The sequence below is a fragment of the Neopsephotus bourkii genome, unplaced genomic scaffold (genome assembly GCF_033783945.1).
Source record: "Neopsephotus bourkii isolate Nb327-2 ecotype Australia unplaced genomic scaffold, CSIRO-AGI_Nbou_v1 NB_230, whole genome shotgun sequence".
Classification (NCBI taxonomy): Eukaryota; Metazoa; Chordata; class Aves; order Psittaciformes; family Psittacidae; genus Neopsephotus; species Neopsephotus bourkii.
Genome location: NW_026900740.1, coordinates 931712 through 952611, shown reverse-complemented (window position 1 = coordinate 952611; position 20900 = coordinate 931712). Strand labels below are relative to the sequence as shown.

The window sequence follows — 20900 nt, the reverse complement described above, 5'->3', positions numbered from 1 at the left end:
TCCTAAGCCCACTAAGGAAACCTTAGGAGCTGCTCTCTGCTCAGAGTGGAGGCAGGCAAATCCCTGGAAAGCAGCATATTTTCCTACCTGTCCCTTCTTAAACAGCAGTGTCCGTGCAGCAGCATGGCTGGTGGAGGGGAACACTCCCCACTAATGAGTACTGCAGGGGGTTGCAGATTGCACCTCTCCCCCCTAACAAGTCAGCAGTGAAGTGTGTGGTGTCTCTGCCCCCCACAGACATCAAGGGAAGGCTGTGGATCAGGAAGCAGAGATGTGCTTTTGTATCGCTGTTAACTCCTCTTGTTCTGGCCTGTGAACATCCCCAGCTCTGTTAATTAGTGCTTTGCACAGCGGTGCCTTCTCCAGCTGGGAACTTACAGAAGTTACTGAGCTGACATTCCCACAAATGCTCTAAAAACTAAAGCCCTGTCTGTTGAGCATGTCCTGACCACGTGTTGCTTTCTCTCCCTGCAGCTCCACATGAGGATCCATGCAGCATATGGATCCACTAAGGACATCTCTGTGTACAGCTCCATCAGCCTCCCGCCCACCCACATCTACATCGTTGGCCGACCCACCAAGAAGCTGCAGAGCCAGTGTCAGGTAGGAGCCAGCTTGTCTGAGTTGCCAAGGGAGGGCAATGGGAATTTGGTCACTGTTGGTAACCGAGGTCGTGTTTGCCAGGAGGATGGAACTGTCCCACGTACCAGGGCCACATAGGTCTGTCTGAGCGGTTCCATGCCTTGCTGGAGAACCTGACGTGGCAAAGATCAGGTTGTCAGTGGAGAGGTGCCTAACGCCTGCCCTCATCCCTCTTACCCCGCAGTTCATCACGGAGGGGTACGCGGCCCACCTGGCTCAGCTGGAGTACAACCACCGCGCGCGCCCTGCCAAGAACACCACGCGCATGGCGCTGCGGAAGGGCAGCTTCGGGCTGCCCAGCCAGGCCGAGTTCCTGCGCAAGAGGAACCACCTCCTGCGGACCATCTCCTCCCAGCCCTCGGCCACCAGCGCCGGCCACCGCCCCGAGCGCACCCAGAGCCAATCCGACAGCGACAGGGAGAGGGACAGGGAACGCAGCCAAAGAAGCATGAGCATCGCCACGGGGTGCTGGGGCCGGAGCGCAGCTTCCCGGCTGGAGTCTGGCCTCTTGGGGCAGAAGTAGCCAGGCCGGAGCCAGCGACTGTCGGCTGCAGCCACCGGAGGAGAAAACAAAAGGAAAAGGGGGATGAGGCCGGTGTTACGGGCTGGAAGGGTAAATATGGTGCTACTCTAATAACATCATGGTATTCTGGGAAGAGATGGGATGGTTCCCATGCAGAACGTGCAGGCCTTACAGTGGGAGCGTCAGGTTTGTGCAGCATGAGCCCAAGGAACAGCTGGAAATTGGGGTGGTGGGAGGAAGTCTCCAGGTCAAGATCGCACTCTCTCCTGCCTCCTTCTCTTATCCAGGTTTAGTGACTGTAAATACGTGCCTCCTCGCCTTGTTAGCCATCGCTCCGATACGCGTGACCGAGTGCTGTCCTCAGAGCCACAGGAACAGGGGATGAGGCTGGGGAACTTCTTGGTTGTCCCAGGAGTCAGACTGCTCTGCTGGTACCAGCACGGGGTGGGCTTGGGCTTCGGTAACGCTGTTTCCTGGCACAGACGGCCCCAGGCAAGGGATTTATCATGGGCTGTGCCAGGCAGAGCAACCGAGAGCTTTACCTGTACAAAGAGCTTCAAGTGCAGCCACTTTCTCAAGGAGAACGTGCAGTGGCAAAGCCTAAAAGCTGTGTGGATGCTGTTGGTAGGGGCAGAACGTCGGCAAGGTTCACACCTAAAAAAGTGGGGTCGTTACTGCTAGTACTGTTATTTTTTAAAGAGACCTTTTAGAATCCGATGGAATTCAATGCATTGACCTATTAAAAGAGGAATCCAAGCTATCTTGTTTGAGCTGTTACAAACCTCAGACACTTCCTTTGCTGTTAAAGTCTCCAGACATTCTCGCTATATATCCTTTCCGAAAGTAACCACCATGTATTGGGGAGCAGCTGAAGGCGCTCAGCAGCTACACTGCGTTGCAGTTCTACTCAGCAGAATGCAGGGTCTGACTCTCTCAACACCCACCTCTGAGGCGATTTCTTCTTCCCAGGTTCTCTCTGAGTTCAGTAGCAGCTTTCATGGGAAACCAGATCTGCTTCTTTTACCTGTAGTTACTGAACTGTAAAACCTCATTGTTTTTTGCACTGATGATTTTTAGAACGGAAACCTGTTACCATCTCATGTAGCTACACCCAACTGTTTGTAGTGCATGACAATGAACTATCGCTAAGCCAGGGTGTGTGTGTATATATTATATACATAATGTGCATATACATATGCACACACACACACATATATATATGTATATAGTTATAAAGGATAAAACTAATCTGTGCAGAAGTTTTCCCAGCAGTAAGGAGACTGTAAGGAAGTGTGCCAACGTCAGGCAACCTTAAGAAAAGGCCATATCTTAAAATCCCCTGGTGTGTTTCTCAGTGGACGTGCCTGAGCTGATGGTCTGTGTGCTGCTGGAGCGAGCCAGGGTGGGTGCATGGCAGAGGGGAGCCGTGGGTGTGCAGGGTGAGTGGCACAGAACAGCAGCAGTGGAGGAGAACAGTGCCTAGAGCGAGGGCTCACCAGAAGCCCCTTAGTCCTGTCCCTCCCGGCTCAGCCTGGCCCCAGGATGGGTCCAGTTCCCTCCTTGCACACACCTCTCGGGGCGGAGGGGCACTCACCCCATGGTGCCCATTTACAGACCCCAGCTGGCCTCGTCCCATGGAGATTTTATAGTCCTACCGAGCTCCCCGACTGCGTGTAACCAACCCCGCTTTCCCCTCCACTCTTCCCTGTCTTTATATCACTTTCTACTTCTGAGGATCTTATTTGTAACAGAGAATTTTGTAGACTGGCTCCTTCATTTTATTACCTGTTTTGATCCGAAGTGCAGGACGGCCGCACCGAGATACACAGCACTGTGAACGCTGCTCTGCTCACTGGCTCTGCGCCACGGTAGGCAAACCTTACCCCATCAGACACCCGAGGCACATCTCGTGGTCGTGGCGCTGCAGGGTCGAAGCGGAGGCAGAGTGGGGACAGTGCTGAGCTGCTGCTGGAGCACTGGAACCCGCTGCCCACCCGCTGCCCAGTGCAGCTCCCACGTCCTGCAGCCTTCACTGCAAACTGTTTAAGCACTTCTCTTTGATAATGACTCAAGTGCAGAATGTATCTGATGACTTTTGTTACCGAAAACTGACTTCCCTTCCTGCCGACTCGGTTCAGCTCTCTCCGAATGTACAGCCAGAGCTTGACTGGGTTGAAAACCAACGTGAGTTGTCCCAGCTTTTTTGCTAGCCGAACGTTCTAGCCAACAGATGCCATCTGAGTAGGAAGCCAAGCCACAAATCCATCCTGTGAAGTCACCAAACCACATCACACAGTAACTCCTGTAAATTTGGATATGGCCTTTGCAAAATTCAACTGCCCTCCAAGCCCACAACCGAGGCATGGTCTGTACATTACAAGATGTTCACATTTTCTTATGTGTAGATAGTGTAAAACAGAGGCGAATGTAAATGTTCAACATAAAAAGTGGATATATAAAATTGAAAGTAATTTATTTATGTAGAGGAAAAAAAACCACAAATGCCTGGAGGGACTGGAACCTTCAGGGTTTATTAATATTTAAAAATGTAGCTTTTTTGTTTCAGGCATTATGTACAAAGCAATTATTTTATGGACCAAGTTTAATGTAACGTCAATGAATGCAGAAGTGCAATATTATACTCACCTCTCCATCACTCCATGTTTTAAATGGCTACTAACCAGTTAGACTGACAATCATAGCACCTCCGTCCTCATCCTTTGTTGAGCTTCTTGAAACTTGCCCAGGTCCTTTCCCTGGCCCCCCATCCGTTGCCATTGTATGGATCCAACACGGAGAAGCAATTGTAGAGCAGGACCTTTATTGCTGCAATAATACCAGAGGAGGTGGGTGTAGTTACCAGGAAACACGCCAGTAAGTTTCCCTCCACCGATTCAGTCCATCACAGTCTACATTAATCTATCCTCAGCCGCCCCCATCTGGCACTCATCTATCTGAAGCAAAGATCAACATGCTACTCACTCAAAGAACAATAGCAATAGTTTAACTCTGTGTTTATAACCTGTTTGTTCCGAGCTGTTTTGGAGAGCAGTGCATGTGACCCGATGCCTTTCCACCTGTATGGAAGAGGACCCGTCTGGATGCAGTGAGGGAGAAGATGACTGTATATTCCATAAAGGGGCACTGTCAGGTTTAAAGACCTAATCTTCCCTTTTGTTACAAACCACTTGTTTGCAATGAAAACAATCTGAAGTTTCTTCGCAGCTCTGGGTGCGACCGGCGACGGTCGCGCTGCTCCTGCTGCAGCCCACGTCGTGTTCTCACCCCCGAGCACAAGGCAGCCCGCGCAGCACAGGCTGCCTCAGCCTTTCCTTGTTCTCCATTGTTTCCATGGGAATCAAACTTTGCTGCGGAGCTCAGAGGTTTTATAACGAAAAGCAGCTTTTTCTATTACTGCACTCTCGGGCCACGCTTTCTACCTGACGCTGTCCCTTTAAAGTCCTTTAAGAGTACAGGGAGCCCGTGCGCTCCCTCCGAGGCAGGCTGCTGGGCTCCCACATCCCTCCGTCACGATGAGGCGCAATCCTAATACCAAAAACGTTTACAGTGTCCGATACGCGAGCCGAGAGCAGGAACCGAGCCAAAGGGTGACAACCGCCGTGCTTGCTGCAGCAGCCCCTTCTTCAGGTATCGCCACTGTTTGCTGCATTTCCTATTAGTTCTAGAAGCCTTACGGTCCCCTTCCCTGTCCTCCTCAGCACCCTCTCTGCCTGTTGATACCCCCTGACCGTCGATTTTATATTCCAAGGATGTTAGTTCTATTTTTCTTTATACAAACTTGTTTTAGGGGTAACAGAGGCGAGCGGGGAACACCGGAGGCCGTGCCCGAGGGCGCTGGGTCCGCCCCTGGGTGTACAGCACCGTGCCGATGACTCGCTTGTGTGTGACAAACCCTCCTGTACAACTTCCTTCTCCTCCTTGCTGTTAGTGCATCGTTCCAATGCCTGGGTGTGCTTTGTGTACAGTAGCATTGTGAGTTACACAGATTAAAGAAATGGGAAGGCTCTTCTCTGTCTGCTTTTTTAATGGTGGGGGGGAAGACTCTAGAAACAGACAAGTCGCAAAACCCAAGTGAGCAGGGACCAGTTTAATGGGGTTACAGCCATGAACAGAACATGGAAACCGTGCGGATCAGTCCTGCAGGACCCGTTTGCCCTTTAGTCCTTTTGTCCTTTCTGGGTGTTTTACAATGGGTAGGTTTTTGGAGTTCACAGTGGGGAAAGGCTGGCTGTTTGTTTGCTTCACAGTGCTCATGGACCTAAAGAAGCCCAAAGCCCCAGTGCTGCCCAGGCCTTGTGCTGTGGGGAAGGGACACAAGTTGCATGCAGGGACAGCAAGGCAAAACCACCCCCCTGCAAAGCACCCCAGGTGAAGCTGCAAAGGCTGAGTAAAGCCTTGGGGACACGGTGAATGGTGGCACTTGAAGGTGCCTGAGCAGAGCCATGCAGCACCATGGCTGCTCCTCTCTAAGCAGGATTGGCTGAGTGCCTGCAAGCCTGCAGCACCAGGTAAGCACAGGCCATGCGGATGCAGCAAGGGAGGAGCCATGAGCAGCCCCTGAAGGTAAAAAGCAGCAGCCAGCTGCATATTTTGTGGCCCTGGAGCACACCTTGTCCTGGCCACAGCATTGGCTCCCACCCGCCAAAGCCCAGAGCTGAGGGGCAGCAGCACCTTGAGGTGCTCAGCACCAGCAAGGCCATCCCCTGGCTGCTGCTGAGCTCCAGCCTCAAAGGGGCAAGCAGAGCTCAAGGGCATTACAGCCATGCTGGCCTCAGGAAGGGGAGGGGAGGAGCTGTGTACTGGGAGATGCACCATTAAAGTCGCTCTCCTTCCCAGTTAGTAACTTACAGAGCAGCTGGAAATGCCCCCGGGGAAGCATCTTGACGTGGTGCTGTCTGCATGCTCCAGAGGCAGAGGCTCACACTGGGGCTGCCCCGGCAGCAGGATGGGCTCCCAGCACTGCTGGTGCTTGTGTGCTCACTGCAGCATCCCCGTCCTCGCCTGGAAGGTCAGCCCGTCCCCTCGGGTGGCTTGCTGCAAAGGGGGAGACACGGGTGCTCACTGCATCGCCTGCCCCAGGAGGAAGGACCAACAGCACCCACCGCTGCCGGGGCTCAAGTTTGTCCTGGTAGAGCCAGGGAGGAAAGGCACCACCTCCGGGTGCAGCTGGCCCCCAGATGCACCGACCCTCTGCTCATTGGCAGCACGTTCCCATTACCTTGTTAATCTCCTTGTGCCTCTCCTTGCTGACGATTTCTTCCAGTACTTCTCCATCTCCCTTAATAAGCCTGGAAGACAAGCACAGGCCCACGGACCATGAGGACCACGCCAGCCACGCTGTTTCCCAGATGGTACTGACCCCCCTGCAGGCAGTGTTTTGCCACCAGCTCCTTCACAGAGGTACGTGCCCAGGACCAAGTGCTGAGCTGCTGCACCTCCAGGTAAGGCCAGTGATGACCTACACCTGAAGTTCTATTATGTGACTTCTGTTGCTTAAACAACACGTCAGGCTTTTCCATGGCTCTTGAGGGACTGATGGCACCACACTGCAGCAAGGACAGACGTGGTCCCATAGAAATCAGCCTCCCTCTGGACAGGGCACCCATTCCTGTCCCAGGCTTCACTGTCACCAGCAGCAACTCTACAAAACCTCTTTTCTCACACAGGTTCAGGTCTGGTCCTGGCTGCCCCAGGGACGCACTGAGGCATTCAGAAAGAGGAGCCAGGCCAGACCAGAGAGCATCTCGCTGAGCAAATCCCAAGCAGCTCACACCTCCAGCCATGAGCAGAAACTTAATTATCTTCATTACACGCCTTGCAGGGAACTGACCTTTGTTCCACACCTCCCTGAGCCCCGCAGGCTGCCTTCTATTTAAAGACTGGACTTGTCATTCCCAATTCTCTTCAGCGCGGTGTTTGCTGCTTGCTGGGAAGATGCAGTTTACTAAAAACTGGGTCATTTCTATTTGGCAGCCAAATGAACTTGGGTTCATTGTTGTCTGCAACCCCAAGGGGTGCACTCCCTCCTCACCTGCACCTCGGTGCTAACTGGGGCCAAGTGCTTGGGAAGCACAGGAGGCAGTGGGGTGAGGAGGTGTCAGTCACCCCCTGCTTCCTGTTCTGCTCCCGTTGTACAGTCCCATTTAACAGGGACAAGCTGAACTTGTCACAGCACAAGGAACAAACCTCCTGCCTCCAGGAGCAGGGTGCTCTGTGCCTGCATCCCACAGCTCCTGCCTGGGACACAGCCTGATGCTCCTTGCATGGAGCCTCAGCACAATTTGGTGCCAAACACGTCACTTTTGGGGAGGTTACACCAGGTCTGACTGGAGGGGGTCTAGGAGGGATCAGCCTTTGCTGCTCAAAGGGACCTGGGTCCATGCATGGTACTGCAGTGCCATGGATGGGCATCCTCCAGGACTTAACCCACGCACCATGGATGTGTATGGAGAACCCATCTTCCTTTTCCTGAGGGATCATACCTGGTTCTCCCTGTTTCAGGATCCACCACTCTCCTGATGACGCTCTGCCTCGCATCCCACTCTTCCTTCGTCATTGGCTTCATAGCCTGGATTCGGGACTTTTGTTCATCTGTCAAAACTGGAATACATCAGTTAGAGCCATGACAGGGGCCAGCTCCTGCTGAGGGCGCAGCACCACGCCTGAACAGTCACACATGCACCAGTCTCCTGGTGGTGCTCAGGGTTCAGTGATGAACCATGCAGAGGAAGGGCCACTTCACATCCCAAAGCCAGTCCTAAAGGCAGTGTCTTAGTGCTGACTGCGTCCTTCCATTCGGCACCTTTGTCTCCTGCTCACATCTATAACTGACATCTAAACACAAATCAGCCTCTGAATGTGGCCCCTTATGTTTGCTTGATGTGGCCTGAAGGTGGCCACGGTTCACAGGAGGGCGGAGAGCCTGCGGCTCCTCCCTGTGCACAGCCCTGCTTTCCTCAAACACCCCACACTGGTCCCAGGAAGGGCACTGTGTGAGCATCCTTCCCCAGCAGGATGCCTGGGTGCACTGGCTTCAGCAGGAGGGAACCATCATCATTACCTGGTCCAGCGTCCACCAGAGATTCCTTCTGCCACTGCTCCAGCGAGGGGCCGGGCACTGCTTCTCCCTTGGCTTTCTCCTCCTTAGCCTTTTCCTTTGACTTCTTTTTTGACTTCTTCTTTATTCTCTTCTTCTTCTTGCTCCTCTTGTCTTTGTCTTTGGCTCGCTTTTTTTTGCTGTGTCGACTCTTCTTTGTTTTGGAGTCACTGTCACTGGAGTCACCAGAAGAGGAGCTGGAGGAAGAGGAAGACGAGGAGGAGCTGGTGGATGAAGATGCTGGCTCAGAGGAAGAGGTACTTGCCTTCCTCTTCTTTTTGTCCTTTCCTTCCTTCTTCTTTTCTGCAGTATGTAAGAAGAGGTTGAGTGCCCTGGCCCTGCAGCAGCAGGGATGCTGCTTATCCCCCTCCCAGCTTGGTTCCTGTCACGCCTGAACAGCAAAGCCCCCAGACAAACATCCTGTCCACATCACAGCGTGTGGAGCCACGCTACCAGACCAGCACAGAAGGGGCTGCAGGGCTCTGCACTTGTTGGAACCAGACTAAAATGGGCACAAATTGGACAGCAAGGGGGCAGACACCAATGTGGCTAGAACCAAACCCCTCTTTTCCCCCCTAGGCCCTTGCTGCACCCAGAAAATGGGGTGAAAGCAGGGGGTCACGGGCCTCTCCCCCACCTTCCTTAGGTGCTGCTGAGCTCGACTTGTGCCTGTGACACCCAGACGTCCGCTTCCTCGGCGGGGAGCTGCTGCCCTGCGGGGAGTCCTTGCTGCTCTTCCTCCTCTTCTTCTCCTTCCTCTCCTGTCTGCTCCGTGAGTTGCTTTTGCTCCTGCTCCGTGACCGCTTCCGAGCCTGGCTGTGAGCCATGGTGCAGCAGCCCCTGGGGGAACAGAGGGATTCAGTGCCATGGGGAGACCACCCTCGCCCAGCAGCAACGCTCCCACAGCCCCATACACCTTATAACCCAACCCTGAACCAACCTGCCCTCAAGCCCTGCTCCTGCCCCACTCCCCCTCTGCTCTCACTAGGCAGCAATAGCTGGGGTTACCCATCACACAGCTGCGGCCAAGCTGAGTTTCACCAACCCACAAAACAGAGCCCTCAGTGGAGAGCTGGGGCTGCACAGGGGCAGCACTGACACCCCCAGGCAGCCCTCGCCTGCCCTGGGACAACCATCCCCATGCAGGTTTCCCACCAGGTTTTCCACGTGCTTCTCGTGTTTGTCCCTAGGTGGGATGAATAAGAAGGAATCGGGCTCAGTCCCACCCAGGGGGCTAAGCCCAGTGTTTGCAGTGCTGTGCCCTATGGATGACCCCAGCAGCCACAGGCTGCCCTATGGGGCTGGGAGCTGTGGGGGGGACTCAGCACCCACAGGTGGGCAGCTCAAGGTGTGATGGCTGCTGCGGTGCCAGGCAGGAGAACAAAGCATCCTCCCCACACCAAACACTGACTCAATCCCCCAGTATTTAAGGCACAAGCCAACGGGAGGGATGAATTTCAACAGCCCAGTTTGCTGTTAGAAAGCAGGTTACACATGGAGCTGGCCAGAGATGCTGTGATGGATGCTACCACACTTCATTAACTGCACGTTTACCACCTCGGCATTCCCAAGGAGCGGTTTGCTCCCAAGTGACTCCCACCTTTACTGATTTCCAAATGGAAACCTCAACCACAAAGCAGGAGCCCAAAACAATCACGGATAAGCAAGGAAGTGTCTGAGGATGAGCTGTTCACCGACACGCAGCCAGGAGCCATCCCTCGCACCAGGACCTCACTGGTAGGATGGTGTTTGGGTTTCGGGTCTGCTCCATCCGTGGCCATGGCGACAGGACCTGCTTTGATGCGATGGGTGTGGAGCTGGGTGCAGATGGAGCATCCCAGGGGGATGCTGTGGGAAGCGGATGAGCCCCAAATCCATCAGAGCAGCAACACGGGCCGGTCATGGCCCGAAACTGGGGTCCTGCCTCTGCCCTGCCACCAGATTCATGGCCATAGTGAGCAGCTCCTCCTGCCCCCAAAGCTTCACCCGGGCCCAGCCCTTGGCTGCAATGGGAGAAGCAGCCCCTTCCCTTTGGCTCCAACACAAGGAGCCTGCTGCGTGCTGGCCCTTTAATTGCTCAGCAAGAGGTGTTCTGGCCCTTTAAGAGCTCAGCACCAGGTATGCTGGCCCTTCAGGACTCAGCACAAGATGCACTGGCCCCTTAAGAGCTCAGCACCAGGTGCGCTGACCCTTTAAGAGCTCAGCACAAGATGCGCTGGCCCCTTAAGAGCTCAGCACCAGGTGCGCTGACCCTTTAAGAACCCTGCTCAAGGCGCGACCCCTTTAAGAGTGCAGCTCTTTAACAGCTCCCCCCCATCGGGCACCACCGCAGCGAGCGGGCGGGAGCGCGGCTCTCCCGCTCCTTACCCCCCGTTCCCCTGTGCCCTCGGCCACGTTGGACGCTCCGGCCCCGCCGCAGGTAAGAGGAGGACGATCGGGAGGGAGGAAGGGAGGGAGAGAGCGAGCACGGACTCACCAGGGCCGGGCCGGGCCGGGCCCCGCCGGCACCGAGCGGAGCACCCGCTGCTGGCTCCGCGCTGGCTCCCCGCACACACTTCCGGTCGCCGTGAGCGGCTCCGACCGGCAGCCGAGCCGCGCTCTTTGGTTCCGGGGCCCGCCGGGCCCGGGCTGGTCTCAGCTTTCAGCTTCGGGTTTTTGGGGCTAAATTCGGGCGGGTTGGGAACCGATGACGTTTTCTGCTGAGGGAAACGAAGAGTTCGTGTCTGGGTGTCTTGAGGCCAGCCCTTTGGGTCCGCGCACGAACGCTGCAGCTGGTTCCCTTCCCCAGATGCAAATGGAATGGGGTTTGTTAATGAAAAGCTCATCAGTGCTCTGCGCTCATGGCATCCCCTAAAAAACACAGCGGGAAGGTTCAAATCAGCACCTTTTGTATGAGCTCACACTCACCCTTTCAGTTATCAGTGGTGCAAAGCCCAGGCGCTGTAATTAGTGCAGGTGAATAAATGAAAAAGCTCCTGCTACATGCAGCGGGGTGTGTGTACAGCAAATGTATTCCATTGATGTTCCATAGAGCCAAACGCAGCCTCTAAAACAAAAGGTATCTTTAATATCCTTTAATTTGGCCTGTAGAGGCACTGATTTCAGCAGTTAAACAGGGAAAGCACTTGACCCTCCTAATACAGAGCTGATCCCAAAAAGAAGCCTCAGGCTGCACCCAGGTTGAGTTACTTTACACCTCCACTTGCTCATGTAACTGAAGCAAGAGATCTAACTGTATGCCCCTGCCTTCCTCCAGCATGTTCTGCTGTGTCGCAGGTGGCTCCCAAAGCTGTCTCCAAAGCCTGTTTGTGCTTTCTTAGCAAGGTTCACCCTACCTTTGAAAGGGCAATTTCAGTCCAGAAGAGCTCGTGGAGGCACTGACATCCTCTTGGTCACCCTGCGGGATCAGTTCTCCCTGCATTGCTCCTGAGGGAGTGACGTGTCTGGCTCAGGTAAACCCCTGGTGAGGATAATTCCACGCTGTTCCCAGCAGCTCACTGTGAATCACCTGTATCTCACTTCTGAGCAGTTCCTTGCTGTCACTTAGAAACTAAAAGCTCTTCCCCTGGATGGTAAGGACAGGGCTTTATTGCACTGCCCTTTCCCACTTACAGTGGGACCCGCCATGCTGCTGTTGGCACCGAGGTCTTCACAGAGGCCAAACACCTTTGGGTGCTCTCCTTGTACACCTGAAAATACTTACAGAGCCTCTGCAGTGAATCCGTGTCAAGTCTTTCTGTGTCTCTCAAGCAGTCCTCCAGCCTGAGTGTGAGCCAAGCACCAGCTCTTCCAGCTCCCCAAGCAGGTGAGGCTTCCCCAACCCAGCAGGACCAGGTTTGCACCGCTTCCCAAGGTGGTAAAGTGCTCCTTACGTGACTTGTGCATCCATTAAAGAGTCTGAGAGGTCAGAAAGGAGCTTTAGGCAACTTGGTCTGAAGAATTCAGGCTCTACCATTTGCTACCCCAAGGAACAGAGATCCACAGTTCCAGGCACATCGTCCTTAAGGGTCTCTGTGAACCCATCTCCAAACCCCTCTGCTTCCACCAGCTCAGGTTTCTTGTTGCACATGGGGCAGAGCTGGTTGCGGATGGCAGAGGATCTCATCCAAACAATGAGGTTCCAGCGTTCCCCGGAGGCAATGGGAAGCGCCCCATGGATCTGCCCTCCTCGGTGTAATAGCCCCTGGGCTCCCATGTGTTCGATCTCTATGTACTTTGGCACGGGGGTAGGATCCTGGAACAGGAAAGGGAGGTGGATAGAGCATCATGCCAGAAAGTCCCTTGCAAAACAATGCTCAAACAGTTGGAACTTGTACTTGTGACCCCTTCACCCTCAGCATCCAGTGAGCAACAAGGAGAGGACTCGCTGTACCTCTGGAACGCAGCCACTTCAATGGGGGCTTGGCAGCAGTTTAATGCAGTTGGTTTCCCAGAGGGAATTTAAAGAGAGTTTCAACCAAAAACCTGTTTCACCAGTGTATGGGAGCTTTCACCCCTCTGTTGCCAGGAGTCCTCTGGAAATAGGGGCTACAGATTTAGGTTGAAGTCTCATCTGAAATAGATTGCTGCTTGCTCTCTCAGCACCTCCATGCTCACTATTTCAGCTGTGAAAGGATGGGCTGGTTTGTTCCACCCCAGTTTCTGTACAATTGCTGCCGGTCCTCTCTTTGAAGCTTGAATCACAGAATCACGGAACAGTTTGGGCTGGAAAGGACCTTAAGATCATCCAGTTCCAACCCCCCTGCCATGGGCAGGGACAGCTCCCACTAAACCATGCAATACTGGTAATGTGCTTGTAGGAGAACAAGGGCTCCTGTACAACCATCACGTTTTTAAACAGGGGGAAGGAACAGAGCAGGTTTGACTGTCAGAAATTAATAACTGTTTTATAGCACACACTCAATGCCTTGAAACTGGGGGGATGAGGAGATAGAGGGAAACAGAACCAGGGTCCAGACTAGGAATATACCCAGTACCTGGCTGAGATCCCCAAAGTACAAGTTGCCTTCTGTGAAGTCTTTGCCCAGTGAAACATTTAAGGTGACTTCTGCATTGTCATAGTGAGAGCTCAGATCCAGATCTTCGTGCAGTGAGTACTTGACAACAAAGGCCTTGTGGCTGTCCAGGCAGGCACCCCCCAGGTCGGGATAGAGCAGTGCTGTTATGGGCCGCAGGTATTTCTCACGCAGGGGTGTGATGAAGGTTTCATCCATCCCAAGCTCATTCAGCAAAACCTGTCCCAAAGAGAGGAGAGGAGATGGGAAGAGCTGATCAGCTACATCTGCTGCTTCATCAGAGCTGTCTTGTTCTCTCCTAACCCTGCTGCTTGCTCAGATAAAGAACTTCAGAGCAAAGGCTCCAGCTACAGGCAAAAGGAGGAGGATCAAGGTGGAAAGTGATGGGGAAAAGACAGAGTAAGATCAAAAGTTGAGCGTTCTTTAAAAACAGACTCCTTGATTTAAATGTGTATTGCTTTAATACAAGGTGCTCTTTGCTCTGAGATACCAACTCACATCCCCTTTCCCTGCACGCCCCTGTCCTCTTCTCTGTGTGACACATTGCATCAACCCCTTCACTTCAAGGGGGCTGTATTCAAACTGCACTGTGCTCAAAGTACAGGCATTTGGAAGGGAAAGGAGCACGAAGTGAGGATGTGAACAGAGTCTGCTTGTGAGCACTCCCCCTAAAGAAGCGCAAGAGACAGTGAGTCCTACCCCATAGTTATTCATAGTGTTGGGCCTGCCTTTAGGCATATCCGACTGCTCAAAGTTCTCCAGCTCATCCACAAAGGCTTGGCAGAACTCCTCTGTGAACACTGGGAGCCGATAGATCCTCTTCTCTGCCAAGAGAAAGGAGACACAGGTTGCTGGGGAAAATAACAGGCGAGAGTGTTCTTGGCTGCCGTGCTGCCTGACAGGGAGAACGCAGGACCCATGTGCTTTGCTTTGTGCTCAGCCTGCTCAAAGGGCTGGAGCCATTCCCTGGGATCAGCTCTGAGATCTGCTTCTCATTTTTCATGTTGGGGCCTCGTTTCCAGGCTTCCCCATCCAGCCAGGATGATCCAAATGCTTGCTCTGTGTGCCAGGGAAATGCTTTGAGAGAGCCTAGAGGGAGGGCAGTGATCGAAGGCTCATCACAGGCACCCAAATGCAGCCTCGTGGAAGGAGGAGGCTGCTCAAGATCATCTGGGGAATGTGGGATTTCCTCATCCAGTGCCAGCCTTCTGGGAAAACCAAGCTTTCTGATCTGCCTTTCAGGGTAGAGCCCTAACAGTCTGTGTAAGGGGAACTCAGTATTGAGGATACAGAAGCTGAGATAAGGACAGCATGGAAAGGCTGTGTGAAATCGTGCCTTGGACAAATCCAGCAGCCCTGCACATACACAACATTTGTGTCTTTCTTTTTGTCTGGAGAAAAGGAAGCAAATTTGCAACTTTCCAACTCCCCATCACATTTTGTCAGCTTTTCTGGCACAGAGGGAGCTTCACAGATGCCTCCAGGGAAGCTTAAAACCCAGATTCCTTTCTAAAAGCATGAAATCTAGATAGAAACAGTTTCAGCTCAGACTAACCAACAGGGATTGTCTGAAACGGTAAAGCACTTGGGGAGGGAAAACCAAGCTCCCGGCGCGAACTGTTCCTTCAGCAGGCTCCCCTGTGAGGCTGTGGTACAAGCAGAACCCCAGCCCTGCTGCAGGATGAAGCCTCTGATGAGACATCAGCAGACTGGGACTGGAGAAGCAGAGAACAGCATCTTACCCAGAGCAGAACCATGCACAAAACTGCCTCTTCAGGGATGCTCGTCAAGCAGAAAATAACATCCTGTTTGTCTCAGCTGTGTATCACATCTGAGCTGTTACAGACAGGGCTTGAATCCAGCTGTGAGCACTGAAGCTGCAGTGTCACACAGGGGGATCATAGAATAGTTAGGGCTGGAAAGGACCTTAAGATCATCAAGTTCCAACCCCCCTGCCATGGGCAGGGACACCTCACACTAAACCATCTCACCCAAGGCTTCATCCAACCTGGCCTTGAACACTACCAGTGATGGAGCATTCACAACCTCCCTGGGCAACCCATTCCAGTGCCTCAGCACCCTAACAGGAAAGAATTTCCTCCTTATATCCAATCTAAACTTCCCCTGTTTAAGTTTTAACCCATTACCCCTTGTCCTGTCACTGCAGTCCCTACTGAAGAGTCCCTTTGTGGCTTTGTGTTGTTTTCTTTACCTGAGAAGCACTCGAGGTAGCGCAGGAGGCCATGGAGATGAGCGGTCGGTGACGTGGAGTACCTCACAATTTCCAGGAAGTCAGGGGACAGGAATGAATCCTGGCATCAAGGGAAGGATGAAAATACACAGAAACACAATTAGTCTGCAGAGTAGTTTATCCATAGTTATTCCCATCCAGTTTATCCAGTAGTTATTCCCATCAGGGAAACAGACCTCCAGGCACATAAATAGGTAGAACCTAGGGAGCAAGGCTGATGACAGTCACAGCTGGGTTACTTCTGTGACAGGATGTTACTGGTGTTTCTCTTGATGCTTTAGGTAAGTTGCTGCTTGCTCTGGTTCATGTGTTTGAAGTGTAACTGACCAGATGTATTCTTGGTGTGATAGAAAAGAGCCTGGCTTGCATTATGGACTCCTAATAGGTAAATGCAAAGTTGTTCCTAGTAGATTTAGCATCTTGTCATGGCCGCAGCACACCGGTGACTATGCTCTGTGTTAAGCACTTCCCCACACAGATCATGAGAGACAATGTCAGAACTTGTCACTAAAGGACCATGGGGCAGGAAATCTGCACGGACTTGTCTGTGCATTGCTGTTGACCTGTGGTAATTATCCAGCTGGGAAGCCTTGTGTCTGGCAAACATGAGGATATTCAAAGCAGAGACGGGCTACTCTGCCTTTGTGGTGGGGTGCATATGTGCAAGCAGCCTGCTGTCCCCCCCTTCAGCTGACAGTAACAGGTAACGTGTGTGTTCAGCCCATAAAGGCTCATTTCTGTGGCTGTTCATTAGACCCCCACTGACCCTGTTTGCTGCAATAATGCTTTAAATTACTAATGGTATTCTGAGTACAGCTGGTATTCTGGTGCAGCTTCAATGCAGAATGACCCTTATCTGGCTATAGCCCAGGTGGAATCTTGCCTGGAGAACATGCTGTTCTATGAAGGCTTTAAATTCAGTCTTAATATAGAATCATAGAATAGTTAGGGTTGGAAAGGACCTTAAGATCATCCAGTTCCAACCCCCTGCCATGGGGACACCTCACACTAAACCATCTCACCCAAGGCTTCGTCCAACCCAGCCTTGAACACTGCCAGGGATGGAGCATTCACAACCTCCCTGGGCAACCCATTCCAGTGCCTCACCACCCTCACAGTGAAGAACTTCCTCCTTATATCCAATCTAAACTTCCCCTGTTTAATATGCTGGAGTTCAGCTTTCATTCAGCCCAGCTGTAGCACTGCGTGCAGTGCTGAGGAGAAGAGGGCTTCCTACAGCAAAAATAAACTCCTTTGGGTACAAACCAGATTCCAAACACGCTGCCTACCTGCAGAGTGTACACTTCTGGGTGTTTTCTCTTGTAGCACTGTGAGATGATGGCTTTGCGTTTCACTGACTGATGAATTAACCCTCTTCTTCTGGTCACTTCTGCCTCGATCTACAAGTGAGCAGCAGAGGATGCTGTTAGAAAATCAAAAGGGACAACTAAAACAGTACCAGGGATTTACTCATTGCTTTAAACCAGCTATTTTTGTTCCGGGCACCTCTGGGAGACAGGGTTTGCCTTTGCTTTGCTGTAGTCAAGACAAGGCCAATAAACAGCTGAAAAGCCAAATGCCCCAGAGGGATTTGAGACAAGTTCTCATTACAGATGGCTTAAAAAAACCAACTGAAGTCTGTCTCTGGATGTGTCACATGGAGCTGTGAGCTTTCAGGCATTCAGACACCTCCTGGAATGCCAGCTTAAGAACCTGGCTTGTGTTCTGACAATACAAGCATTGTCCAACATAAAGGCATTTGCTGGGAGGAAGAGAGGACTTGTCATGGAGGGATTACTGCGAAGGGTTGTGTGGACAGGCTGATCTGTCACTGCAGAGGAAACAGCTGTAGCACTACCTGATTCAAACAGTTCTTCCTATTTAATAACCCTCTGTGAGATTAGTTTATAGTGTTCCTTGCGGGGGGGAAGAAGGAAGGATGGTGTGCTCCAGCCCCTGGCAATGTGCTTAGAATAACACTATTTTATAAGGAAAGCAGCCATTCTAAGTCACCAGGGGGTTCCCATACTCATTCCCTTCCCCTCATTACCAGCCCCTGAAGGTCCTATGAACAAACCAGATTTCTTCTTCCCCTCCCTACCAGCCTCAAAGTTCCTGGGCACCAGGACTGCTCCGTTCCTTATTGGCCTTGAGGGTCCCAGGTACGCATGTGCTGCTGCTGATCTCATCACAGAACAGGGAGCTCTAACAGCACCCACAGCAGTGCCTGTAAATCAGCAGCTACAAGCCTTAAATGGGGAAGTTGAGCTGGAATTGGTGCTGGGCGGTGAGGGCTGTGACCCTTCCATGGCCAGGGATACCCCCATTGTTGTCTGCTTCCTCTGAGGACTCAGTGACTTGCATTGATGTATATGACATTTGAGTCTGCATTATGATGGTTATAGTGAGACATGAAGCCGTGCATTCATATCTGACCTGACCTGCAGAGGGTCTGGGTGATCAGAAAGTTAAGTTAGAAAGCATCCTTTATGATCCAGACATCCAAAGTTCAGCTGTGTTATAAACTGTGCTTATTGTGCTGCGCTGATTCTGTCTGCAAGAATTCCGTGCCATTCTAATGACGAATTCTTTACTAATCATAACATCCTGTTAAGAACATGACATGTTAATTGCAGCTATGATTTAGAGCCGTCAGCACCCTGCCAAGAACCCCTAAATGCCTGTCCCCTTAGCGTCGCTGCAATTACAGCCGGTTCCGTGGCCTCGAAAGAAACACATTCCTCCCTAAAGAGCGCCTTGGGGGAAGAGTTCTTCCCATCACCTCCTTCCGCAGCCCTCGCGTGAACCCTGCCGGCGCGATCCCGTCTCAAGACGCCCATTAACAGCGATTAACGACACACGGGACGAGTTAAAACAAACCGGACCCGCACCAAAACCTGGGAGCGGCCCGGGAGCACTCCTCAGTAACGCGTTCAGTGTTTACCTTCAGGGTGCTGCCAGTGCAAACACTGCCCTCACCGCAGCGGGGAATGCCCTCCCTCGGGCGCCTGCCCATCCCGCTTTGATACGGGCAAGGCTCCGGGGCCCATGCTCCGGCGGTGGGGGGGGGGGGTTAGGGCCGAACCGCGCTCACCTCCCTCAGCGCGGCCCCGAAGTCCTCCTCGCTCCGGCAGCCCCGCTCCCGCAGCGCCTGCAACACACGCGGCCCGTCAGCCCCCACCCGGCCTCGGCCGCCGCGCCCGGGGGAAGGGTGCCCGCTACCCCCCCCCCCCCACGTTACCCGCCCGTAGTCGCGGCGGAGCTGCCGCTCGTCCCGGTACCGGACGTGCAGCCCGTAGCGCCCCACGAAGATGTTGTCGGAGAAGAAGCAGGCGCAGGCCAGGAACGGGCGGCCCGCGGACATGTTTCCCACCGGCGGATGGCGGCGGCGGCACCAAGTCTGGGTCCAGGCGTCAAACGGCTCCGCCGTGTAGCGGGAAGAGCCGCTTCCGGCCGGGAGGAGGGCGCGTCGGCAAATTCCGATTCTACAAATAAACGAAGAGAGATAAAACTTGCCCGTTTTCTCCCTTTTTATGCTGGATTTTGTGTCATTTCGATAGCGTCACCGCCACCGCGGCGATGCCGCGTCACCTCCACCCCTTCCTTTAGGGGGACGGGACCGTACTTCCACACCGTGTCACCCGTCACTGCTGACCCGGTGACAGAGCCGCCCGAACGGCGCTGGCCCCACAGCGGCACGGCGGGCGGGATCAACCGCTGCCTTCTCTGAACGGGGAGGGAAGGACGCGGGGCTGAGTCCGCTCGGGGTTCAGCGGTGGGTTTGCAGGGTTGCCATTTGCAGACGGTCCCTTAGGAGCCGCCGCCGCACCACGCCCCCTCGCGGGGTGCTGTGCTAGCGCGGCGGGGCCCGAAGCGGCCCGGCCCGGCCCGGCCCATGGTGTCGATGGAGGCGGCGCTGGCGGTGGCCGAGGAGGAGGAGGTGGTGGTGTCGGCCGAGTCCTGCGGCCACGGCAGCAAGTTCGAGGACATCTACCGGCTGCTGGCCGAGGGCTGCTTCCCGCCCAGCTTCTGCTCCATCAAGAGGAAGAACCTCAAGCGCTACGCGCAGAAGTTCGTCGTTGACGGTGGGGGCACCGCGGGACAGCCCCGGGGGAAGGGGGGGGGCACAGGACAGCGGCCTTGGCGTGACCGTGAGGAGAGCGTGCCCGCGTTGAGAGCCGTGGGTGGCCTCAAAGGGGGGTGAGGGCAGAGGGAAGGCCCCCAGAGCATGGGGAGGGCTTGGAACCGCAGCCTGGTTGGGGTGGAAGCGACCTTAAAGCTCCTCCAGCTCCAACCCTTGTCACGGGCAGGGACCCCTTCCACTGGAGCAGCTTGCTCCAAGCCCCTGTGTCCAACCTGGCCTTGAACACTGCCAGGGATGGGGCAGCCACAGCTTCTCTGGGCACCCTGTGCTATCTCCGTGCCTTGGCATCACCTCTGGGGTGCAGAATGGGCATTGCGGTAACCCGGGGTAGCAGCACAGGCTAAGCCATAGGTGACCTGGGAAGACCATGGCAGCAGAGGAGTTTGCTCAGTCCTGGGTGCAGAAAAGAGGTCCCTGGGCTTGTTTAGGGGTGATCCCAGTGTAACAGCCTCTCCAGTGGTGCAGCAGAAGGTCCCAAACAACAGCCCCGCTTTGTTGGGTCTCACCTGGTTTTCCTGCTGTAGAAAATGACCCTTTCCCTGGGACTGAGTAGGTGGAATGGCCGTGAGAGGATCTTGTTTCGCATAAACCTCTCCCATTGGCAGGTGGCTGCCTCTACTACGTGGGACCCAAGAAGGAGGAGAAGCGGGAGGTGATCGTGGATCCCGAACGGAGGAGGCAGGTCTTCCTGGAAAGCCACTTCACTGACATCGGGAACCACCTGGGACAGAAGAAGACAGTGCACCGGATTCAGAGCCGGTACTACTGGCTTGGGATTGTGAAAGATGTCGTGGACTGGGTAAGTTGAGAGCATCGCCTGCGTCAGTGACACCAGGACGTTCAGGCAGTCCCCAGTGAGCAGCTGGAAGAGCCCTGCTGCAGGGACAGGGTTGTTTCTAGCGTCTGGTGCTTTAAAACAGGCACTGGGTCACTCTGCAGGTGAAACTGGTGGAACATCCCAAGGCAGCTGGGTAGCTTGGATGTCTTTCCCCCAGCATCAGGGAAGCCATGTGGGTAGGACTCACTGTGCCAGTTTTGGCCAGTGTGGCAAGATGGGATGGTTTCAGCCTTGCTGAGTCTGCCTTTGAGCAGTCTGGATTGCTCCCAGAGCTGCCCAGTTCTCTAAACTATTGTACCAGGAGGAGCTCAGGGTTCCTGCTCATTCTCCTTGGCTGCTTGCCTCGCCTGTGTTATTGCTGAAGGCTCCC

The 20900-nt window shown here is 53.8% G+C and overlaps 3 protein-coding genes across 16 annotated transcripts in view; 1 reads left to right on the top strand and 2 right to left on the bottom strand.

The window, feature by feature from the left end:
* Window positions 1-3667, top strand: part of PITPNM2 (phosphatidylinositol transfer protein membrane associated 2) — a 132314-nt gene extending 128647 nt beyond the window's left edge. For all 10 annotated transcript variants that reach the window (XM_061344621.1, XM_061344619.1, XM_061344618.1 and 7 more), the window contains 2 exons: window positions 475-603; window positions 827-3667. In XM_061344621.1, coding sequence (XP_061200605.1) covers window positions 475-603; window positions 827-1165 — 468 coding nt within the window. In that variant the 3' untranslated portion in view covers window positions 1166-3667. The remainder of the gene's footprint in view (window positions 1-474; window positions 604-826) is intronic.
* A 1591-nt stretch (window positions 3668-5258) lies between these two features.
* Window positions 5259-10847, bottom strand: ARL6IP4 (ADP ribosylation factor like GTPase 6 interacting protein 4). Of its 5 annotated transcripts, none has more exons than XR_009724083.1 (7): window positions 10759-10837; window positions 8920-9122; window positions 8247-8585; window positions 7669-7786; window positions 6405-6474; window positions 6035-6220; window positions 5259-5484 (listed from the first exon to the last, which is right to left on the bottom strand). XR_009724083.1 is itself a non-coding variant. In XM_061344632.1 (6 exons), exons 2-6 carry the CDS (start codon window positions 9107-9109, stop codon window positions 6164-6166), a joined length of 774 nt encoding a protein of 257 aa, XP_061200616.1. In that variant the 5' UTR covers window positions 9110-9122; window positions 10759-10847; the 3' UTR covers window positions 5259-6163. The 5 variants fall into 5 exon arrangements, 2 of the variants coding, with proteins under 2 accessions (XP_061200616.1, XP_061200615.1); XR_009724084.1 differs by lacking the exon at window positions 5259-5484 and adding an exon at window positions 7017-7112 and having other exon boundaries at window positions 6154-6220; XR_009724085.1 differs by lacking the exon at window positions 5259-5484 and adding an exon at window positions 7017-7112 and having other exon boundaries at window positions 6154-6220; window positions 7669-7777.
* Window positions 10848-12217: 1370 nt separating this feature from the next.
* OGFOD2 (2-oxoglutarate and iron dependent oxygenase domain containing 2) lies at window positions 12218-18964 on the bottom strand. Its single transcript, XM_061344613.1, has 7 exons — window positions 18790-18964; window positions 18643-18699; window positions 16838-16948; window positions 15510-15609; window positions 13997-14121; window positions 13259-13516; window positions 12218-12516 (listed from the first exon to the last, which is right to left on the bottom strand). Exons 1-7 carry the CDS (start codon window positions 18910-18912, stop codon window positions 12241-12243), a joined length of 1050 nt encoding a protein of 349 aa, XP_061200597.1. The 5' UTR covers window positions 18913-18964; the 3' UTR covers window positions 12218-12240.
* Between the last annotated feature and the right edge of the window lie 1936 nt (window positions 18965-20900).

Excerpts from the sequence above, each read along its gene's own strand:
- ARL6IP4 (XM_061344632.1), bottom strand. The coding sequence starts at position 9,109 with ATGGCTCACAGCCAGGCTCGGAAGCGGTCACGGAGCAGGAGCAAAAGC. Across the intron at positions 8,586-8,919 it reads CTCAGCAGCACCTAAGGAAG|AAAAGAAGAAGGAAGGAAAG; the intron begins GTGGGGGAGAGG and ends TACATACTGCAG. Across the intron at positions 6,475-7,668 it reads CCTGAAACAGGGAGAACCAG|GCTTATTAAGGGAGATGGAG; the intron begins GTATGATCCCTC and ends CTTGTCTTCCAG.
- OGFOD2 (XM_061344613.1), bottom strand. The coding sequence starts at position 18,912 with ATGTCCGCGGGCCGCCCGTTCCTGGCCTGCGCCTGCTTCTTCTCCGAC. Across the intron at positions 14,122-15,509 it reads CTACCTCGAGTGCTTCTCAG|AGAAGAGGATCTATCGGCTC; the intron begins GTAAAGAAAACA and ends TTCTCTTGGCAG. Across the intron at positions 12,517-13,258 it reads ACTTTGGGGATCTCAGCCAG|GATCCTACCCCCGTGCCAAA; the intron begins GTACTGGGTATA and ends TTCCTGTTCCAG.